The 15,587-nt window shown below is 39.5% G+C and overlaps 1 protein-coding gene across 6 annotated transcripts in view; it reads left to right on the forward strand.

The window, feature by feature from the left end:
• Positions 1-15,587, forward strand: part of abl2 (c-abl oncogene 2, non-receptor tyrosine kinase) — a 119,249-nt gene that overhangs the window by 67,333 nt on the left and 36,329 nt on the right. For all 6 annotated transcript variants that reach the window (XR_007263061.1, XR_007263060.1, XR_007263063.1 and 3 more), the window contains exon 2: positions 8,309-8,479. Coding sequence is in view for 2 of the 6 variants with exons in the window: in XM_048602034.1 (XP_048457991.1) it covers positions 8,309-8,479 (171 nt within the window). In the remaining 4 variants the exon portion in view is untranslated. The remainder of the gene's footprint in view (positions 1-8,308; positions 8,480-15,587) is intronic.

Consider the following 15,587-nt stretch of genomic DNA (forward strand, 5'->3'; position numbering starts at 1 on the left):
CCAGCTCTCCCTGTTAGATACTCCTGTTACAAGAAGTTATAATCCTAATTCAAATCTTTAGTTTGATTTAACTGATTCCTTTCAGTTTCTTTTTCTTGAACTTTGGGGACAGTTTTATGATTTCTCTCGGAGTCTGAGGGCACAGATCTTTCATAAGTCTGTCCTAAAGTTTTTCAGTACTTACAACTTGAAGAGCTGGCTAAATTACGTGCTATAGAATCTGGATCTGCAGTAATTTATGGAATTTATGCACTTTTTAAAAAAAAAGGTTATCTATGACTTGAATTTATTGTTTTAGAAACAGCTTTTGAAGTAGCCAGCCAGGATCACAATTTAAGCTTTAAGACTTCCTCATGCAATTAAGATTATTAATTGGGATGCCACAAGCATCTTGCTTGAAGCTTATTTGAGCAGTCTCCCGAGGCAGCAATTTGTGGTTGTTGTGAATAGCCAATAGGACAAAGTATTGGACGCAGTTTTTTCAAAACTAAGAACTAAGTCATTTGCATACCTTGGAAATCAAAGGTGCACAGCAAATTCTAGCTTTGGACCAATGTTGCTGACTGTGTTGGGGGTTTAAAAAAAAGCATTACTTATATACCGTGTATAAATTTGTTTATTCCAGGCTTCACTGATTTATTAAAGGCATGTTCTGTTTAATAAATTTCATGTTTTCTTAGCGTGTGTGAATAGGTAAAGGAAATGCAATGTATTTGTACCGAATACACTTGTCTTTGAGCACGCACTCAATGAACAAACAGCAGACTTGGTACAAAACTGGTACTGCATAAGTTGTTGCTATGGGTATCTGCATTGCACCAACTATGCCTGCCTTATGTGGGATCTGTGGAACATTCCTTGTTCTGATCCTAATCAGGCCCGATCCCTCAGCTGTTTTACCAGCATCTTGATTATTTTATCATTCCGACTTACTTCTCTGATTTTTTTTTTTCCTTCCAGTTTCCACCATTTTGGTAATTTTGTTGTTTCCCTTGTCCTTACCTTACACCCATCAACCTCCATATTGAATGGATCATCTTGCACAATTCCACCATGATGCTGCCACCAACGCAAATGAGTGTCTGTTGGGCAGAAATGGGTGGTGGTAGGATAGGGGTTGAGGGGCTGGGGAAAGAGGTATCGCGGAATCAGCTGCATCCAGATTTCTCATGGTCTTGGTATGCAGCCTCTGTCTATGTAATGACTGCCTTCCTATCAGAAGATCTGGGCCAACACATTAGTTTATCCTCCCCTATAAAACCATTAGGGATTATATAAATGCAGGTTAAGTTTGCCTCAGCATATTCGCATGGATCCTTTTCAATAATCGAATTACTTCCTGGAAATTTGCAATGTTGTACAGGATTTAAAACAAAACAAGGTTACCCATTTAACCAGTTAGATTTTAAAAGTTCTATACTTGTGATATGACAACACTTGCAAAATTGCAGTTATTTTCCCTGTTCTTTGTTTACCTTGAGAACATGGAATAGGTCCTTCTATTTTGATCCTAATACTTCAGTGTGGTGCTTTGCCATATTCCGCTATTTCAAGGCACCTAAAAATGGAAATTGTTGGTTCTTGAACAGTCAAGTCTGTGCATAATAATAATCTGCTTCTACAGTGGTATTGGGCAAAGAATTCCTGGCATTTGACCCAGTGACCAGGAATGAATAACAATGCATGCCCAAGTTGGAATGTTTTATGATTTCAAAGTGGTAGTGTTTCTGTGAGTTCTCTGCTTGTGTGCTGCTTGGTGCTTAAGGTTCCCAGTGTGGCTGCAGTGAGCTTGACTGGCCACAGTTTGTGCTCCAGAGTAGTGCTTTCCCATTGAGTTTGTTAATCAAATGATTACACTATACTGAACTATTTAATAACTGTGTGGTATCAGGCAGGGAATGCCAGATCGTATATTCCCTTTGACCAAGCTAGTTTTTTAATCATTTAGTTATAGCATCATATCTGATTTGATTTATTATTGTCATGCACTGAGATACAATGAAAAGTGAGATAACAAGGTGTAGAGCTGGATGAACACAGCAGGCCAAGCAGCATCAGAGGAGCAGGAAAGCTGATGTTTCGGGCCTAGACCCTTCTTCAGAAATGGGGAGGAGAAGAGTGTTGTTTTGCATACTGTGCAGGCAGATCGTATTGTACAAAGTGCATCAGGTGTCAGAACGGAGTGCAGAATACATTGTTACAGCCATAGAGAACGTGCAGAGATAGATCAACACTAACATTTGAGAGGTCCATTCAAAAGTCTGATAACAGCAGGGAAGGCATTGTTCTTTAATCTGTTTGTATGTACATAAAAACTTCTGCCCAACAACAGAGGATGGGAGTATAAACGGGGCGGAAAGGATCTTTGATTATGTGGTTGCTTTCCTGAGGCAACAGGAGGTGTAGATGGAGTCAATGGATGGAAGACTGGTTTGGATGTGTGTTCCTGATTCTATAATTTCTTGTGGTCTTGGAAAGAGCCGTTGCCATACTACAGTGTGATGCATCCAGATATAGATGCTCCATAGAAAGCATCCTAAAAAATTAGTTGAGTCTTTGTGGACACGCCAAATTTCCTTAGCCTTCTGAGGAAGTAGAGGTGTTATTGTGCTTTCTTGACTATTGCATCGACGTGGGTGGACCAGGACTGATTATTTGTGATCATCACTCCTGGGAACTTGATGCTGTCAACCCTCTCCACCTCAGCACCATTGATGCCCTCCACTCCACTTTCTAAAGCCAATGACCAGCTCCTTTGTTTTGCAAATGTTGATGGAGGGCATGTTGTCTTTACTTTTTACCGTACTGCTAAGCACTTAGTCTCTTTCCTGTACTCTGTCTCATCGCTATTTGCAGGGAAATGAAACCAATTATATTATGTGAAAGTCTTCCTGCTACTTGATAGAAGAATTCTGCAGTCTGTGAAATTTCTTTTGACTGGCAGTTTAAATAATCAGTGCTATAATAGTATTGATAAACGAAAGTTTTCACCAAGATAAATGCTGGCAATCAAAACTAAAATTAAATTCCACCTGCTGTTTCTCTGTCCAATCTCCACTAATCTGCATCATGCTGTATTTTCTGGCGACCCTCCTCACTATCTGCAGGTCCCCCAATCTTTGTGTCATTTGCAAACTTCCCAAGCAGACCACCTACATTGTCCTCATATATACACACAATTACAACCTACCAGGGTCTCTGTTGAACACTAGTAGTCACAGATCTCCAATCACACAAGCACCCTTCCACCGCTTTTCTCTCTCTTCTGTGGCGAAGCTAGTTCTGTATCCATCTTACCGGCACACCCGAATACCATGTGACTTCATCTTTTGTATCAGTCTGCCATGAGGGATCTTTTCAAAGGCCTTGCTAAAATCCACATAGATAACATCCATCGCCCTGCCCTCATTGATCATCTTTGTCACTTCTCAAAAAACTCAATCAAGTTTGTAAGATGCGCCCTCTCTTGCATTGAGGTGATGCATTTTGGAAGTTCTGCTGTAGGAGGGAAGTGTACACTAAATGGAAGAACCCTTAGAAGCATTAACAGACAGAGGGATCTAAGCATATAGGTCCACAGTTCCCTGAAAGTGGCAACACAAGTGGATAAGGTGATCAGGAGGTGGACAGCATGCTTGCCTTTATTGATCAGGGCATAGCGTATAAAAAATAGCAAGTTGCAGCTGTATAGAACTTTAGTTAGGCCACATTTGGAATATTGCATACAGTTCTATTCACCACACGACCATAAGTTTATGGAGGCTTTGGAGAGGGTACAAAAAAAAAGGTTTCCAGGATATTACCTAGTTTAGAGGGTATTAGCTAGGAGGAGAGATTGGACAAACCTGATTTATTTTCAATTGAACATCAGAAGCTGAGGGACAAACCTGATAGAAGTTTACAAAATTATGAGAGGCTTGGATAGAATGGATAATCAAGTCTTTTTCCCTGTGAGCTGTCAATATGGGACATAGGTGTAAGGTAAAAAGGAAAAAGTTTAAAGGAGATGCAGAAGGCAATTTTTTTTTTATAAAGAGGCTGGTGAGTGCCTGGAATGCACTATCAGAGGATGTGGTAAAAGCAGGCACCATGTTTAAAAAGTATCTTGATAGATACATGAATAGGCAAGGAATAAATGTATATAGACCATGTAGAGGCAAAAGGTTTTTAGCTTAGAAACATTTCGTGTTGGCACAGGTTTTGTCAGCCTGTTGCTGTACTATACTGTTTTTTGTTCTTCAAACAAACAGCTCAAAATGGGAAGTGGGTTAATCAGTCCGTTGAAGAGATTTAAAAAAAAGACTTGGCAGCCAGAGTGTTACCCTAATTGCACTTGCACCAGTTCTACCCATGTTCCTTTGGATGATGCTATTTACAGAAAACAAAAGGAAGAGAAGCTGCAGAAAAGATGAAAATAAACGACGTAAAGAAAGCGATGTCTGTAAGGTTTTACTGTGCCTGTTGATATTAGCTTCGTGACTATACACTGAAGAATGTGCTCCGAATATATAATTTAACTGGGTGGTAGTCATTTATGTGTCAATTTCAATTGTGAAACATTCATCTTTCCACATGCTTCTAATGTCTGCTATCCAATAGGATAAGATTTGACCAGCCCAAACATTCTTTCTGTGGGTATTTTCTAGTATTTCACACCCACAAATCTGTTGTTGAACTTGGACAACTGTGTGATGCAAATCAAGTTTTATAACTTGAAACATAGTGAACTATTAACAGTTCAAACCAAGATGAGCTCTGGAGCAGTTCTGCTACCGTCTGGTAGTTTTGATGAAGATAGACGCAGCCTAACCTCTTCCTTCAGTGAGGATGCTTCTGAGTCCTTGTCTTTGCCTGCCAGGTTCAATGTTGAAGGTATAATATGAAGATATTACTGTTAGAAAGATTACCATATGCCATAATTCAGAATGCATGTCAATAATTGATCATTTATTAAAATTAATTTTTGGCACAATTATTTTCACTTGATTTGAAGTGTAAAATTAATAGTAAAATGTAATAAATGGCAGATATAAAATGGAAAGATCCATGATTTTGGTCCGTTATCGATGTCAAATTGGTTGCAATTTGTTTTCCTGCAAGTGCAAGTTACTACAGGTTGGACCTAAACCTATTGGCTAAACTTTTAATTATTAGGTTTTGCTTTATTTATGTCTGGTGAGGATTTGTTGTTAGAGAGGTGCTGTTGTGTTTGGGAGAAGGTCAGGAAATGATAAAAATAAATGAGGTTGGATAAAAAGACGTTTATTATCTGTACTGATTCTGTAATCGGGTGAATGCAAAAACATATGCTGTCATTTTCACTCATTGTGTTAGATTGCTCTGATTATCATAAACTATTGAAAGTAAAAATCCTTTTCTGAATCTTAAGAATATTTGGTGAAAGTTTCAAAATGGACTGTTTAATATTTTGAATCAAAATGCTTTAGTCATGCATCAATACATTTATTTTAATCCTCCTGATGCACAACTTGCATCTGAATGACTAGAATAGGATTTGTTTCATTGATGACTGATTAAGCTTTCAACCCTTTTTGCACTTGAAGAAAACTTAGACTTTTATTTTAATGCATGCTCTTTACTATTCCGGACAATTCCAATTTGTTCTTTCACTGTCCATTTCCATGTTCTCGGTACACAAAGAGAGAAAAGAAGAGTTAGCAAGTACATGTTTGAACATCTTCCAGTAGCCCAACTTGGAGATTCCTGTCAGAGGTCAAGACAATAATCTCTTAGGTGCATCCTGGAAAGTCGAGGCATAACATACTCTCAAACCTGTCCAATAACTGTCAAACATTGCTGTATTATGAAGCACCAGTGAAGAAAAGCCTTATATTGTGAATGTTCTAGAGGCAAATTTAATCCTATTTAATCAAAACTAATTTGTACTGTGGTTATTTCATGATCAAATAAAGATGCTGCTTTTTATTGAACATTTCGAAGTTAGCAATCAAGTATTTCAATGTGAAGTAATTCTTCATTTCTGGTCAAGTTTGCCTTCAGGTTTTCAAGGCTGATTTTCTCTCACTCCTGACACACAAGTCCACAACCTTACAGCAATTCTTTCTCCAGTCTTCCTAAGAAAGAGTGGTTTGATTCTGCGCCACAGTAATGATACATATCAATTTGAGAGTTGACACACTGCTTTCTGTTTAATGTTTGGACTTGGGCAAAAACTTTAGCTTTGCTCTTTATCTGAGAGAGTTTTCCTAATTTTGGATATTACCTACATTAAACAGAGTTTTATTTTCTTGTATGTCATGAAGGCATCTCTTGTATGAATCAGATAAACATTATACCAATTTAAATATGAGGTTAATGTTTCAACTTAGTTTGTAGAGTTTTATTTGAGTTTATAGGAACAGGAGTAGTCCAATTAGCCTGTCAAGTCTGCCACACCACTCAGTGTGATCATATCTTTTACCCTTCTCATCCCCATAACTATGTACATCGATAGTAATCAGAATTCTATCAATCTCAACCTTAAACAAACTCAGTCTTTGAGCACAGCCTGTGATACAGAATTCCAAAGGTTCACAATCCTCTGAGTTCAAAACAAATTCTCCTCATCTCGAATCTCAGCGGCTTTTTATTTTTTAAATTGTGTGCCCTGGTTCTGAAGAAGGGTCCCGACCCAAAACTTCGACTTTCCTGCTCCTCTGATACTGCCTGACTTACTGTGTTCCTTCAGTTCGACACTGTGTTGCCCTACTGCTAGACTCCCCGGTCTGGGGAAGCGTCTTTGCTGAATCTACCCTGTGTATCTTTTCAAGTATTTTGTGGGTTTCAGTGAAATCATCTTTCGTTCATCAATTTGTCCAATGTCTCTTCATATGACATTCCTGGAAGGGCAGAACTAAGTCTGGAGAATATTCAATGGTAGTAATACCTTTCCTGAGCTAAGGAAACCAAAATTGCACAATACTCCAGGTGCAGTCCAACCTAGCTCCTATGAAATTGAAACAAGACTACTTCTTCTGTCAAATCCTCTTGCAAAAGAGGCTAATGTTTGATTAGCCTTCCTAATAGCTTTCTGCATTGGAATGTTAACCTCCAGTGACCTATCGACAGTGACACTCAAATCACTTTGTTCATCTATGTTCTACAACTTCTTAGCATAAGAAATGCTTTGTGAATATGTTCCTCCTAGATAACCTGACATGTTTCCACAATATATTTCATTTGCTATGATTTTGCCCATTTAATAAGTCTGACCAAATCTTCTTGAAATGTCAGTACGTTTTCCTCACAGAAAACATTCCCACTTAGCTTTGTATCATTTACAAATTTAGAAATTTTACATTTGGTCCCCACATCCAAATCATTAATATATATTGTGAATGGCTGGGACCCGAGTAGTGATACTTTCGGTACCTCACAAGTCTCAAGTTTGCTAACCTGAGAATGACTCGGGTTGCTCATTTGTTCATATTCTGGTTTTTGTCTGTTAACCAATCATTAATCATGCCAGTACATTACATTCGATCATACACTTCATTTTTTCTAACTAGCCTGCTGTGGAGAACCTTATCAAAAGTCTTCTGAAAGTCTACTCTCTTTGATCAATATTGTTGGTAAAATCTTCAAGAAATCCAAGTTTATTGAACATGATTTCCCGTTTCAAAATCCAAGCCACTGTGCCCAATCAGATCATTATTGTTCAAGTATCTATTTATCACATCCTTCATAATAGATTTTAGCAATTTCCCTACTACAGATGAGAGGCAATTAGGTCTGTACTTCCCTCTTTTCTCGCTCACTTTCTTCCTAAATTGTGGACTGACATTTTCTACCTTCTAACCTTCAGGAATCATGCCAAATTCTAAGGAATGTTGGAAGATAAGCACCAGTGCATTGGCAATCTCAATAGCCACCCCTCTCAACACTCTGGGATTAAGTCGTGGGGATTTATCAACTTTCAGCCCCATTCATATCTCCAGTACAATCTACTAATACTAACTTTCTTTAATTCCTTATTCTCCATAGCCACTTTGGATCTCGAGTTTTGGGAGATTAGTTTTGGTTCTCCATGTCCTTCTCCTCAAAAAGTCCATTTGTGCTGCAAATCATTTACAGCACCCCTGTAAGGATGATTTAAAGCAGTGTGAATAGCCTGGGGCTCTTGACAGCAAGTATAGTACGTTCGGGCATAAAACTACTATTACGCTGAAAAGGTTTTCACCAGTTTTACCAAAATTGGAGTTTCCCTTAAAATATGTCTGCACTAAATTTTAATTAGTAGTTGCTGTATTTGTGTTGTGCTCACGGACATTCCCGTTTTCCTTTTCAGAAGTTTTGCACCGTCCATTTGGTTCTGACATTGATTCACAGACACTGAATGAAGCAGTGAGGTGGAGCTCAAAGGAAAACCTCTTGGGAGCCACTGAGAGTGATCCTAATCTATTTGTTGCACTTTATGACTTTGTTGCAAGTGGTGACAACACACTAAGCATTACAAAAGGTAAGCAGTGACATTTCTGGTTAATTTTTACATGAAGAACCACATCTTGTTCAATGAGTTTGCCATTGATGCAAGGGCAGTACATAGTATACAATAGGTAAAGCATCAATGAATGTCGGTTTGTGGCTAGTCTGAATCATTAGTTGATGCAACAACAGAAGCTTGCGTTTATGGACCTGCCTTAATGTAGTCAAAATATTTCATTGTATTTCACAGGCACAATTCTTGACAAAGTTGAATTCTAAGCTACATTGCAATATGAGTAGAGGTGACTGAGAGGTGACTCGGTCAAGTGCTAGGTTTGAAGGAGTCGCTTCAAGAGAAAGAGAGAGAAAGTTAAGGAAGAGATTTCTTGGACTCAGAACCCTATGTAACTGAAGGCGCAGACATCAATGATGGGTGATGAAAATCAGACATGTGATGGGTCAGAACTGAGAGTTCAGGAATCCTGTCGGGTTGGCGGGCAGAGGAGTTTAAAATCGTTGAGCAGGAGCGAGACCATGGAGGGATTTAAATACAGAATGAGTTTTAAAAAGAAATCAATATGTTGGCGAATGTTTTTGAGAATAAATATATGTTAACTACATACGTTCACTCTGCATTTCGATCAGAGGTCCATTTAACATTTTCCAGTTGTGATTTAGTGACCGGAAATGCTTATACACATGTATCTTTCAAATAATCTTAAACTAATTTCAATATGTATTTGAGAGTGCTGGTGATTTAGAAAAGACACTGGGAAGACGAATGTGGTAAAACAAGATAAGCCTTTGGGGCTTATTAGAGTGGTCAAGGAGATACCACTTGGCAGACTTGATAAGGGAGCTTAAGGTGAAGGAACATTTAGGAGGCAGTGATCATAATATGATTGAATTTTCTCTGCAATTTGAGCGGGAGAAGATTGAATTAGAGGTAATGGTATTACAGCTGAATAAAGGCAACTGCAAAGACATGACGGAGGAGCTGGGCTAAATTGACTGGGAGAGGAGCCTAACAGGAAAGCGTGGAACAGCAATGGCAGGAGCTGCTAGGAGTAATTCAGGAGACACAGCAAAAATTCATCCCTAGGGGAAAGAAGCATGGTACAGGGACTATGAGGCAACCGTGGCTGATAAGGGAAGTCAGGGACAACATAAAAGCAAAAGAGAAAGCATATAATGTAGTGAAAGGCAGTGGGAAACCAGAAGATTAGGAAGCTTACAAAGACCAACAGAAGGCAACAAAAAAATAAATAAGGAGGGAGAAGATTAAATATGAGGGTAAGCTAGGCAGTAATATAAAGGAGGACTGTAAGAGTTTCTTTAGATATATAAAGGACAAAAGTGGACTTTGGACCGCTGGAAAATGACGCTGGAGAGATAATAGGAAATGGCTGAGGAACTGAATAATTACTTTGCATCAGTTTTCATAGTGGAAGACTCGAGTAATATCCCAAAACTTCGAGAGAATCGGGTGCAGAGCTGAATATGATGGCCATCACCAAGGAGAAGTTGCTAGAAAAACTGATTGGTCTGAAGGGGTGGCGCGGTGGCTCAGTGGTTAGCACTGCTGCCTCATAGCGCCAGGGACCTGGGTTCAATTCCACCCAGGTGACTGTGTGGAGTTTGCACATTCTCCTCGTGTCTGTGTGGGTTTCCTCTGAGTGCTCTGGTTTCCTCCCACAATCCAAGGATGTGCAGGCTAGGTGGATTGTCCATGCTAAATTGCCCATAGTGTTCAGGGATGTGTAGATTAGGGGGATGGGTCTGGGTGGGATGCTCTGTGTGTTAGTGTGGACTTGTTGGGCCGAAGGGCCTGTTTCCACACTGTAGGGATTCTGTATTCTATGATCTTCTATGAGGGTGGATAAATCACCAGGACGAGTTGGACTACACCCCAGAGTTCTGAAGGAGACAGCTGAAGAGATAGTGGAGGCGTTAGTGGTGATCTTTCAGGAATCGCTAGAGTCAGGGAGGGTCCCAGAGGACTGGAAAATCACTAATGTGACACCCTTGTTTAAAAAGGGAGTAAGACAAAAGACTGAAAATTATAGGCCGATTAGCCTAACCTCGGTCATGGGTAAGATTTTAGAGTCCATTGTGAAGGATGAGATCGAGGAGAGCAAATGGATGTCATCCACCTGCACTTCAAGAAGGCCTTTGACAAGGTGCTGCACAGGAGGCTGCTGAGTAAGATAAGGGCCCACGGTGTTAGAGGCAAGGTGCTAGCATGGAAAGAAGATTGGGGTTAAAAGGGTCTTTCTCAGGATGGCAGCCGGTGACAAGCAGTGTTCCACAAAGGTCTGTGTTGGGACCACAAGTTTTCACTTTATACATTAATGATCTAGATGAAGGAAGTGAGGGCACTGTGGCGAAGTTTGCAGATGACACAAAGATAGGTCAAGGGACAGGTAGTATTGAGGATGCGGGAAGGCTGCAGAAGGATTTGGACGGGTTAGGAGATTGGGTAAAGAAGTGGCAGATGGAGTACAATGTGGAAAAATGTGAGGTCATACACTTTGGTAAGAAGAATAGAAGCATGAATTATTTTCTAAATGGGGAGAAAAATCAGAAGTCTGAAGTGTGGGAGTTCTCGTCCAGGATTCTCTCAAGGTAAACTATGGTTGAGTCAGTAGTTAGGAAGGCAAATGTAACTTTGGCATTTATTTTGAGAGGACTTGAATATAAAAGCAGGGATGTACTTCTGAGGTTGTATAAGGCTCTGGTCGGGCCACATTTGGAATATTGTGTGCAGTTTTGGGCCCCATATCTCAGGAAAGTTGTACTGGCCCTGGAACGGGTTCAGAGGAGGTTCACGAGAATGGTCCTAGGAATGAAAAGCTTAACATAGGAGGAACATTTGAAGACTCTGGGTCTATACTCGATGAAGTTTAGAAGGATGAGGGGGAATCTAATTGAAACTTACAGAATACTGAATGGCCTGGACAGACTGGATGTTGGGAAAATATTTCCATTGGTAGGAGAGACTAGGATCCGAGGGCACAGCCTTAGAGTAAAGGGAAGACCTTTTAGAACGGAGATAAGGAGAAACTTCTTCAGCCAGAGAGTGGTGAATCTATGGAATTCGGTGCTACAGAAGGCTGTGGAGGCCAGGTCATTGAGTATATTTAAGACGGAGATAGACAGGTTCTTAATTGTCAAGGGATCAAGGATTACAGGGAAAAAGGGGGAGAATAGGGTTGAGAAACTTATCAGCCATGATTGAATGGCAGAGCAGACTCGATGGGCCGAATGGCCTAACTTCTGCTCCTATGTGTTATGGTCTTAAACTAGTTGAAGCTAACAAGCTCCAAAAGAATGTACAACCTGGTCAGGGGTTGATTGAGAAGAACAAGCCAGATCTCTTCAAAGAATTTACTTGTGTTACTAAGGTTTACATATCTGTGCCAGGAGGAGCAGGTAAAGGAGTTTAAATTTTAAGTGATCCGGGAGCAAGTCAGTCTTTGGTGAAAGATTCAGAGATATGTAATTCAGAAGGTATACCGACAGAAAAGGTTGTAATATGTGGAATTCATGGTGAAAAGAGCAATGTTTCATTATATAAAGTGAGGTTGGAGAATTTTGGTGAAAAGTAGTGCTAAGAATAATAGAGAAATTCTCTGTTCTGGAAATAGTTTATCCTAGTTAATATTGCTGGATCACAGGTAGGAGTGACACCTACTTTGGTTGAAAAGCCATTGGAAAGTCAGACAACTTGGGTGTAACAGAAAGTATATCCTGGGATTTTTCCTGACTGTGTGGTAACAAGGTCACAAGGCCACAGGTTGAAACAGGATGACAAATCAAGGAATAAAGATCAGGAAGTTTAACTTCAATCATCAGAAACTATGTTTGATCAAATGGTTGGGGGAAAAAAGAACAGATGGAGGACAAAGTGGATATTTTTAGTTCAGAGAACAGAGAAAGATGAAGCATACATAGAAAAATCTGAGTGTATCCCAGAATGTTGCTATCTTAAAAATGAAACCTTGATAGGGAAGTGGAGACAATCACATACACAGGCGGATGAAAAAATGAGCAGAAGTTCATCAAGTTGTATTACTGGTGGGTCATTCCTGGTGTTGCGGGTTGCACATGAATTACCATTAGGAGGTCATTTGGGAGTAAGGAAAACGCAAATCAAAATACAAAAACATTTTTATTAGCCTGGACTGTATAAAGATGTGGTTGCACTTTGCCAGATATGTCATATGTGTCAGGTAATAGGAAAACCTCAGGCACTGATGGACTCAGCGTTCTTAATACCCTTTCTCACATTTTGAGGATCCTTTCACAAGGGTGTTAATTGATTGCATAGGACCCCTACCTAGAACAAAAAGTAGGAATTGGTATTTGTTGACCACAATGGACATGTCCACTACATTTCCAGAAGCCATTCCATTATACAGCATTCCAGCAAACGATTGTAGAAGAGTGACTCAAATGTCTTACTATAATGGACTACCCGCAAGAGATACGATCAGATCAAGAGTCATGTTTTACATCAAAGTTATTCAAGGAAGTTACGGACAGCTTAGGAATAAAACAATTCAAATTTGTCTGCACCATCCAGAACCGCATGGAGCATTAGAACAGTGGCGTCAAACTTTAAAGACCATATTTAAGACTTATAATCAAGATGATCCAGAGCATTGGGATAAAGGAATTCCATTTGTTCTTTTTGCAATTAGGGATGCAGTTGATGAATCAACTAAATTCAGTCCATTTGAATTAGCTTTTGGACATGAGGTAAGAGACCACTAAAATTAATTAAGGAAAAATTGGTAAGTCAGAGTTCACATGCCACATATTTGGGCTATATGTCACATTTTAGGGAAAGGTTAAGTAGATTAGGTGAGTTGGCTAGACAGCATTTGTAAGTAACACAGCATATAATGAAACAGGTAGCAGACAAGAAATCAAAAATTTGTAATTTTGCTTGTGGAGATAAAGTATTAATGTTATTCCCAGTGGTAGGTAAACCTTTAAAGTCAAGGTTTAGTGGGCCTTATCAAATTGAAAGGAAATTGAGTGAGGTGAATTATTTGATAAGGATGCCAGATAGAAAGAAAATTCACAGTATGCCATGTGAATATGCTCAAAAGGTATTTTGATGGAAAAGGAAAGCGAAATGAGAATGTGTTACTGATTGCAGCACAGAGCAAAGAACCATGTTCAGATAATTCTAAATTGGACAATGAGGAATGACATAAATTATTAAATTACCTTCCAGAGGAAAATCGAAATGACCTGAAAGAGTTATTACAATCACATGCGGAGAAACGTGGGAATATGCTGGGAAGTGCTGATCTGATTACACATGATGTACACATAGGGAATGCTGTTCCAGTTGAGCAGCATCCTTATAAACTTAGTCCTGTAAAGTTGGCACAGGTTCAAAAAGCAATTGAAAGCATGCTCAGCTGACATAATCAAAGTGAATTGCAGTGAATGGAGCTCACCATAGTGATGGTGCCAAAACCAGATGGTACCTTATAATTATGTTTGTATGTTTGGACTATCACAAAGTCAATGGAGTTACAAAATCTGCTGTTTTTTTTTTTAAAAAATTGATTCATGGGATGAGGACATCGCTGTATAGGCCAGCATTTATTGTCCATCCCTAATTGCCCATAGAGCAGTTAAGAGTCAACCACATTGTGGTGAGTCTGGAGTTACATGTAGACCAGACTAGGTAAGGATGGCACATTTCCTTCCCTGAAGGACATTAGTGAGCCAAATGGGTTTCTCCAACAATTAACAGTGGATCATGGCCATCATTAGCCTTTTAAGTCCAGATACTTTTTATTGAATTCAAATTCCACCATCTGCCATGGTGGGACTCGAGCCTGGGTCCCCACAAAGTTACCTGGGTCTCTGAATTAATGATCTAGCAATAATACCATTCGGCCATTCCCTCCCCCATATCCTGTGGAATTCATATCCTATTCCATGTTTGGAAGATTGTATTGAGAAGCTGGGACAAGCAACTTGTATTTCTACGTTGGACTTACTCAGAGGATACGGGCAGGTACCTTTATCCAAAAGAGCAAAGGAAATTTCAGCTTGTGTGACACTGAATGGATTGTACCAGTTTAAAGTCACGCCGTTTGGTATGAAGAATGCACCAGCCACATTTCAAAAATTAACCAATGATGTCATTTCGGGATTACCCAATTATGTGATATATATAGATGACCTAGTGATTTTTAGTTACACGTGGAAGGAATATTTGGAGCATCTATTGGAATTGTTCAGTTGACTTCAGGAGGCAGACTTGGTGATCAACCCGGCTAAGAGTGAGTTCGCAAAAGCCCAAGTCATGTTCCTGGGCCCATTGGACATGGCCCCATGGGATGTAGGAAACAAAGACTATTGGGAGTTTCCCATACCATCAGAGAGGGAAGTACTATCATTCCTGGGAGAGTGATTTTTATCAGAAGTTCATACTGAATTTTAGAAGAAGTGCAGAAAATTTTAGTGAACAGAAGACTGTCAGAAGGCGTTTGACAATCTGAAAGCTGTGTTAATCGCTGCTCCAGTGTTAGTCACACCTAACTATGCATAACCATTCAAGGTGGTTATCGATGCAAGTGATTTGGGTGTTGTACTCTTGCAAGACGACGAGAAGCTAGAAAGATCTATTGGGTATTTTTCCAAAAAGCCGAATATTCATCAATAGAAATATTCACAATTGAGAAGGAGACCTTGAATTTGGTGTTAACTTTGCATCGTTTCAACATTTTTTGTTGCCAGGAATGTGTCTGAGATAATTGTATATACTGATCATAACCACTTAAAGCTTTTGGAAAAATTTAAGGACAAAAATTCTGGACTACTTAGATGGAAATTATGCGCGTAGCAGGACGAGATAACATAATTGCTACTGTGATGAAGAAAGATGAAGGTGTTCAGTGGTAGAAGAAACTAATTCATATGCACTGTAATATTGAATGTTTGCATGCTTGGAGTCAACATGATGTATATATATTGTTGTGTTCTAATAGCGTATGGCTAATGGTACTTAAAAATGAAGCCATCCTTGCATATTGATGATAACAAGGTGTAGAGCTGGATGAACACTGCAGGCCAAGCAGCATCAGAGGAGCAGGAAGGCTGACGTTTCGGGC

The sequence above is a fragment of the Rhincodon typus genome, chromosome 10, assembly GCF_021869965.1.
Source record: "Rhincodon typus isolate 14 chromosome 10, sRhiTyp1.1, whole genome shotgun sequence".
Taxonomy (NCBI): Eukaryota; Metazoa; Chordata; class Chondrichthyes; order Orectolobiformes; family Rhincodontidae; genus Rhincodon; species Rhincodon typus.